The sequence below is a fragment of the Salvelinus alpinus genome, chromosome 4, assembly GCF_045679555.1.
Source record: "Salvelinus alpinus chromosome 4, SLU_Salpinus.1, whole genome shotgun sequence".
Classification (NCBI taxonomy): Eukaryota; Metazoa; Chordata; class Actinopteri; order Salmoniformes; family Salmonidae; genus Salvelinus; species Salvelinus alpinus.
Genome location: NC_092089.1, coordinates 24,334,352 through 24,342,573, shown reverse-complemented (window position 1 = coordinate 24,342,573; position 8,222 = coordinate 24,334,352). Strand labels below are relative to the sequence as shown.

Below are 8,222 nucleotides of genomic sequence, written 5' to 3'. Positions count from 1 at the left end.
TCGGTTAGCTGCTCGGATAGCAGATTTTTAAAGTTGTTGAGGGAGATAAAAGTCTCCAACTTCAGAGATTTTTGCAATTCGTTCCAGTCGCAGGCAGCAGAGACCTGGAAGGAAAGGCGTCCAAATGAGGTTTTGGCTTTAGGGATGATCAGTGAGATACACCTGCTGGAGCGCGTGTTGCGGGTGGGTGTAGCCATCGTGACCAGTGAACTGAGATAAGGCGGCACTTTACCTAGCATAGCCTTGTAGATGACCTGGAGCCAGTGGGTCTGACGACGAACATGTAGCGAGGGCCAGCCGACTAGGGCATACAGGTCGCAGTGGTGGGTCGTATAAGGTGCTTTAGTAACAAAACGAATGGCACTGTGATAAACTGCATCCAGTTTGCTGAGTAGAGTATTGGAAGCTATTTTGTAGATGACATCGCCGAAGTCGAGGATCGGTAGGATAGTCAGTTTTACTAGGGTAAGTTTGGCGGCGTGAGTGAAGGAGGCTTTGTTGCGGAATAGAAAGCCGATTCTTGCTTTGATTTTGGATTGGAGATGTTTGATATGAGTCTGGAAGGAGAGTTTGCAGTCTAGCCAGACACCTAGGTACTTATAGATGTCCACATATTCTAGGTCGGAACCGTCCAGGGTGGTGATGCTAGTCGGGCGTGCGGGTGCAGGCAGTGAACGGTTGAAAAGCATGCATTTGGTTTTACTAGCGTTTAAGAGCAGTTGGAGGCCACGGAAGGAGTGTTGTATGGCATTGAAGCTCGTTTGGAGGTTAGATAGCACAGTGTCCAAGGAAGGGCCGGAAGTATAAAGAATGGTGTCGTCTGCGTAGAGGTGGATCAGGGAATCGCCCGCAGCAAGAGCAACATCATTGATGTATACAGAGAAAAGAGTCGGCCCGAGAATTGAACCCTGTGGTACCCCCATAGAGACTGCCAGAGGACCGGACAACATGCCCTCCGATTTGACACACTGAACTCTGTCTGCAAAGTAGTTGGTGAACCAGGCAAGGCAGTCATTAGAAAAACCGAGGCTACTGAGTCTGCCGATAAGAATATGGTGATTGACAGAGTCGAAAGCCTTGGCCAGGTCGATGAAGACGGCTGCACAGTAATGTCTTTTATCGATGGCGGTTATGATATCGTTTAGTACCTTGAGCGTGGCTGAGGTGCACCCATGACCGGCTCGGAAACCGGATTGCACAGCGGAGAAGGTACGGTGGGATTCGAGATGGTCAGTGATCTGTTTGTTGACTTGGCTTTCGAAGACCTTAGATAGGCAGGGCAGGATGGATATAGGTCTGTAACAGTTTGGGTCCAGGGTGTCTCCCCCTTTGAAGAGGGGGATGACCGCGGCAGCTTTCCAATCCTTGGGGATCTCAGATGATACGAAGGAGAGGTTGAACAGGCTGGTGATAGGGGGTGCGACAATGGCGGCGGACAGTTTCAGAAATAGGGGGTCCAGATTGTCAAGCCCAGCTGATTTGTATGGGTCCAGGTTTTCCAGCTCTTTCAGAACATCTGCTATCTGGATTTGGGTAAAGGAGAAGCTGGGGAGGCTTGGGCGAGTAGCAGCGGGGGGGGCGGGGCTGTTGGCCAAGGTTGGAGTCGCCAGGAGGAAGGCATGGCCAGCCATTGAGAAATGCTTGTTGAAGTCTTCGATTATCACGGATTTATCGGTGGTGACCGTGTTACCTAGCCTCAGTGCAGTGGGCAGCTGGGAGGAGGTGCTCTTGTTCTCCATGGACTTTACAGTATCCCAGAACTTTTTGGAGTTACCTGAAGGTGCTTTCCTCACCAGTATTACATACGGACCTTTACCTGAAGGTGCTTTCCTCACCAGTATAACATACGGACCTTTACCTGAAGGTGCTTTCCTCACCAGTATTACATACTGACCTTTACCTGAAGGTGCTTTCCTCACCAGTATTACATACTGACCTTTACCTGAAGGTGCTTTCCTCACCAGTATAACATACTGACCTTTACCTGAAGGTGCTTTCCTCACCAGTATTACATACGGACCTTTCTGCAACTGCTACATTCATTGTTGTACATTTAAATAAATGATATATCCCCATTGATTGTTGAAGAATAGAACTTCTGAACACCTCAAGAGCTTCAGTTCACCCGTCAAAACCTAACATATAAGCTTGTTTCACTTAATTGTTTTTTAACAATGTAATTGTTAACACTGTATAGATTCAAAAACATGGTTCAAACTATCATCCTGATATCATGGATGGTCAGTCCTTGTATCCATAGCTCTGTTTATGAATGTGAGTGAGGTTACAATTCTCTAGCCTCGTTCCTCAGCTGTTTACCAAAACAGTGGCCGGTGGCCATTTGTAATTGTCTCTTTCACTACGTCCTTAGTAAACCTGGCTCAGACACATATCAAACACCTGAGATCATTATAGTTTGCCCCAAAAAATCAAACCAATAGAAGAGTCCCCAAAACTCCAAGCTAAATCAAACGCACAGGTCTGACTCCCTCACCAATGGAAACCTAAGGATAGAAGGTGAGGGTAGGGCCCTGGCACTGTCCCTCTCAGTTACCATACCAACAATGAGGTCATCCCAGACAGGAAGTGGGACAGACGGGCACGGTCTGATGAGTCAGAGCTACTGAGAGGGCTGTCACTGGTCACCACAGCCACAAAGCCATAAACTCCACCTATTTCAACAATTTATCTTCTTAAAATGTGATTTTAAACCTTAACGCTAACCTTAACACACAACCTGATGCCTAACCCTAACCTTAAATTAAGAACAAAAAGCAAATTTCTTCATGAATTTTATAGCCAATTTTGACTTTGTGGCTGTGCTATCTAGTGGAAACCAACTGAGAGGGATTTCCCTATGTCTCATGCCACCCAGAGGTGTGACTGACCTCAACTGAATCACAGCACCCAAAACACCATGAAGCCAAGTGTGAGCCAGAGGTGTGACTGACCTCAACTGAATCACAGCACCCAAAACACCATGAAGCCAAGTGTGAGCCAGAGGTGTGACTGGCCTCAACTGAATCACAGCACCCAAAACACCATGAAGCCAAGTGTCACCCAGAGGTGTGACTGACCTCAACTGAATCACAGCACCCAAAACACCATGTAGCCAAGTGTCACCCAGAGGTGTGACTGACCTCAACTGAATCACAGCACCCAAAACACCATGAAGCCAAGTGTCAGCCAGAGAACTGGGCATGTAATACAGTATATCTACTTGTACAAACAAGCCAGTCAATTCCACCTTCAACGATTGAAATGTGTGGATGCTTTGGTGACAGAGTGCCATCTAGTGACCAAGAATGAAAATCTATCTAGATGGGGTCGGCAACAGATGGACTGTTTAAAAATATATATTTTCGTTGTCTATTTAATTTAGGAAATCTGTTTCCAAGTAGTCTCACAAATAGAAAAAGAGACGTGATCGTGTTTCAATATAATCAAGGTATGAAATTATTGTTATTTTTAAATACAATCTCTTTTGGGGCTTAGTTGTGGTCAATTTGCAGTGTACAAATTATTATAATTATTTTAAGGCCCCACGACCATTCGTTCCGACAACCCCCCACCCACACATTGGAATTTCAGTTCACTTCCTGAACTGACTCAATTGAAATGAACTCCAACCCTGATAGATATGGATTATTTTCCCTCCACAGTCAATGTACCTCAGTTCAGATCTTATGACATTGTAGTTGTAGGAGATAGTCTTCAAGGTATGATAACGCACCATGCACTACAGCAATGCAGATAGACCGACTGACGGACATACCTGAGCTGGGCTTTGAGCTCTGTGAAGCAGGGTCTCTTGCTAGGGTCGTAGGCCCAGCACTTGGTCATCAGGCTGTACAGGGTAGGGGGGCAGTTGTGGGGCATGGCCAGACGCTCTCCGTTCTCTATCCGCCCGATGACATCGTTGTTCTTCACCCCCTGGAAGGGTTTGACTCCGTAGATGAGGATCTCCCACATACACACACCTGGAGTACAGAGAAGCATATATTTATTTAAACCCTCATTTGTCAGCTAATAACTGTTTAATAAGTACTGTATCAAATTCCCATACTCACCAAACATCCACACGTCACTGGCTGAGGTAAAGCGTCTGAAGTTAATAGATTCTGGTGCCATCCATTTGATAGGCAGTTTCCCTTTGGAGGCTGGGAGGAGAGGTGAAAGCAGGACTTTTATTTTTTTTGTGATCAAATGTTTTTATTGTGATTGATTAGACAGGTACACATGATCAATGCAACAAGTAACAAGACAAACATATCCCCTCCAACAGGACTTCCCTAAGCCATAGTTAGATGAGTGGTTCACAATAACAGTCTCACAGAGTCATACGCTGATGAAAAGAGCTGTTGAGTTTCTTTCACTCGCCCCATGCATACGTGCAACAGATATTTCCATGTTTATAATGTCCATGAATGACAGCAGCCACAGCTGTCTGCTTAAAGAGTGAGGAACCTAATGAATGACTTACTGATAACAAAAACAGCAGAAAGTGATCTCCTCTGGTATGCTAACTGTGGACAGTTAGTCTCCAGAACAGGTGAAACTCCTACCTTTGTAATAGGAGCTGTCCTCCATGTATCGAGACAAGCCAAAGTCTCCCAGTTTAACACAGTCCACTGAGGATACCAGCACGTTCCTGGCAGCTATATCCCTGCAAGACGCAGACATGGTTACAATGGAAAAGAGAAGAGTAGTGTGTTTACAGGAAACACACAAAAGCCATATTAATAAGGCTAGATTGGGGTGAGGGCTTACCTATGTACAAACCGCTTGCTCTCCAGGTAGGCGAGTGCTGTGCTTAGCTGGAAAGCGTAGAGAATCAGTGATGCCAAGTCGAGGTTGTATTTTCTCACTTGCAGAAAGGAGCGTAGCTATAAAGATGGAAGAGAAAACAAAAGATAATACTCACTTTAGCATGTACATTACATACAGGGATGGATTGATGCAGGAGCTTCCTGGGGCTGAAGTCCCTGGGCTCAGGCCCGTTGGGGGCCCAAGAGAGAAAAAAAACATTTAAAAAATGTATAACAATAATTAAGGAGATATATAGAGTATTTATAAAATATGTAGTATATATTTTGAGTGTAGACAGCCTGATGCCGTTCTGCTAATCATCAGATGGGGGGAGGAGAGGAGGTAAGGGGTGCCATGTGGGTAACTGGGGGCCCTGCCTTGATTTGGTAACTGATGAATTAAAAAAATAAATAATAATAAACTGCATAATAAATAAATGTGACTGGTCAATTGTCTAAGTCAGGGGCTGGGACAAAACATTTTTTTGAATTTTTTCGTATTATTATAATATTTTTTTATCCAACCACAGGAGCCCGCTCTCAATGTTCAAAATACACCAGAGAGCAATGTTAAATTACAAGCCTAATTAGTTCAGCCACAGAAAAAGACAGCAACCTTCTTGTTAGCCATGATTGGCTGAGATAATGAGTGGGCTGGACATGCCGAGAGATGAGTTCAGACTGGTCTGCCATGTAGCTCGCTTCTGTCTATAACATGATCCGGTCAGTATGTGTCGGTAATCCTTTCTAACAGGGCTTTTTTGAAAGATATCACGTAGTAGAACTGCATAAGTGTTGTTCTCCACTTTCCGGAGGGCGAAGTTTTGAAATCAGTGGAATTAGAGTATGATAGCTAAGGAGAAGGAAAAGATTCTGGCGTTTGATTGCAAATATGCAGCCTGAGTTGAAAAGAGAACACACAGAAGGCTGCTGTATAAAACACCTGTCTCTGGGTTACATCTTCAAACTAAGGACAACCATGGCATCCGTGACAGAGAGGGAGAAGCATCTATCCATGCATACGGGTAAGATAGTCTAGCTGGCTACATTTGCAGATATTGCACATTTCTAACGTAGTCAGAAAGTTGTTTTAATTTCAAGTTAAAGTATACTGTTAGCTAACTAGCTAACGTTAGCTGGCTGGCTAGCTAACGTTACATGTATGATCTGTGTAGTTATATTATTCGTATCTCAGAGCCATTTGCATTGCTAGTTGTAGCCTAATGTTAGCTAGCTAACATTGAACCTGGTTGATTAGCTGCCTTCAGATTCATGCAGGGTATTAACGTTATGAGTTGGGATTATGGTTCAGTGTTTAGCTAGCTAGCTACATGTCTAAACAAAAGACTGCACTATGCAAGTAACGATTTCAATGTTCATGATGTCAATGCGACAACTGTCGATAGCTGTCGATAGCTGATAAATCCGCTCTGGCTATCTACTCCGATTTCAGATCACTCTTGTCTCAGTGTGCCAGAGCGCAGAATAACTGACGAATTTACGAACGCTCAACACCAATTGTATATGGCCCGTGTCAGTAAACGTTGGCAAAAAAGCGTGATTCAATTATTGCCAGCAGCACAGTTGCAGTCACCAATGCTCTGGATAACATAAAAACAGCCTAACCAGCTCTGCTAGTGCCAGTAAAATGGTCAGAGTGAACTGTTCTCTCATTTGTGTCTGGAAGTAGCTAGCCAACATTAGCCAGTTAACTTGGGTGCTTGACTTCTGATGTGAGGTCAGAACGCTGGGATCAACCCTACTCCTCGGCTAGACCATCCAGTGTGCGCTCTGAACGCTCCGAGAGCGAAACGCTCTGAATTTGCGAATGTACAATCTGACAACGCTGAGTTTATGAATGCCCAGAGTGCACTCTGAGCACACTCTGGCAGTCCAGATTAAATTTATGAACACGTAGTATAAACCAGCCTTTAGTCTTGAAATCTTTGGTTGTTTAGTACATGGCCTCACGTGAATCCTTAAAGAGATGGGTGGGGCTAAGGCTTAAAGAGGGTGTGAACAATGCTGAATGTGTGTCGACAAAGAAAAGCTCCCCAGTAGGTACCAAAACATTAAGGGCCATTTTCTCAAAAGTGAGGTTAAAAGTTTATCAACTTTCAAAGCAGAATTACTTTCCCTTTGTTTCTCAACTGTAGTGTATGATATACCATTTTCTAGCTCTGAGTCTCTACTTTTATCCAATGTAAAAAAACACAATTTCAAATTTTGCTACATAAAACCTGTGGATTAAGTTTTATCAGAAGCACATACAGGTAGCTTATCTGCCAAAATAAAGGAAACACCAACATAAAGTGGGACACCACGTGCTGCCAGAACAGCTTCAATGTGCCTTGGCATAGATTCTACAAGTGGACCTAAACCATGCCAGGAAATTGCACCCCACACCATAAAATATACCTAATTTAATCGAGTGTTTCCTTTATTTTGGCAGTTACAGGTATGGTTATGCCTACAGTCGGGAAGGCTGCAGTTAGAGCGCCAAACATAGGTTATATAGAAGGGGTTTTGGAACCTCTTACTCTGGCAATTTGACTGTTAAACTCATTTTAATTTTTTTATTTATTAAACTAGGCAAGTCATTTAGGCAAGTCAAATTCTTATTTCTGTCAGTTAGGCAAGTCAAATTCTTATTTCTAATGACGGCCTACACCGGCCAAATCGGGACTCCCAATCACAGTTGGTTGTGATACAGCCTGGAATCGAACCAAGGTGTCTGTAGTGACGCCTCAAGCACTGAGATGCAGGGCCTTATACCGCTGCGCCACTCGGGAGCCCTAATGGGTACACTAGCAATGGGTGCCAGGGAACTGCCATCTATGGATTCTATTTCTTTCGTTGGTTGCTGATGTCAGTTTGCCTTTTACAGATTTCAGAATACAATCACTGAACAAACGTACATTTTGGAGAGCAAATGCCTACTGCTGAAAAAATAAGACTAATCTGTCTATAGAACCAATGGAAACACATTTCTCAACAAATGACAGCAGCACTGTTTTTCAAAGTAGCTCATCTTGAGACAGGCTATTGCCACGACGACGAGCGCATTGGCCATCACCGTGGGTAGCCTATGGCTTCATCTTCATCATTAGGTGAGTCAGTGTGCCACTGGACATTACATTTAGTAGCCTACTGTGATATATATACTGTATATATATTACCTCCTGATAATGTACAATCTGTGTGTCGCTTCATTGGCCTGGGCTATTGTTTGTTGTGAGTTCCAGACCAGATTGATCTCAGTTTGTCAGTCAGACTAGACACTGATTTCAGTCATTTGTGTGGTATTAAAAAAGATTGTGCTAATGTCTTCTGTCATGTAAATGACATAGAAATGCATGAAATGCGTTTTTTAAATCTTCATGGAAATTCTAAAAACATCTCTGCTCAACTGTA

At 43.9% G+C, this 8,222-nt stretch overlaps 1 protein-coding gene across 6 annotated transcripts in view; it reads right to left on the bottom strand.

The window, feature by feature from the left end:
• LOC139573090 (focal adhesion kinase 1-like) overlaps positions 1–8,222 on the bottom strand; it is a 152,995-nt gene that overhangs the window by 30,910 nt on the left and 113,863 nt on the right. For all 6 annotated transcript variants that reach the window (XM_071396148.1, XM_071396144.1, XM_071396143.1 and 3 more), the window contains 4 exons: positions 4,771–4,886; positions 4,566–4,666; positions 4,071–4,160; positions 3,776–3,980 (listed from right to left, as the gene is read on the bottom strand). In XM_071396148.1, the coding sequence (XP_071252249.1) occupies positions 3,776–3,980; positions 4,071–4,160; positions 4,566–4,666; positions 4,771–4,886 (512 nt within the window). The remainder of the gene's footprint in view (positions 1–3,775; positions 3,981–4,070; positions 4,161–4,565; positions 4,667–4,770; positions 4,887–8,222) is intronic.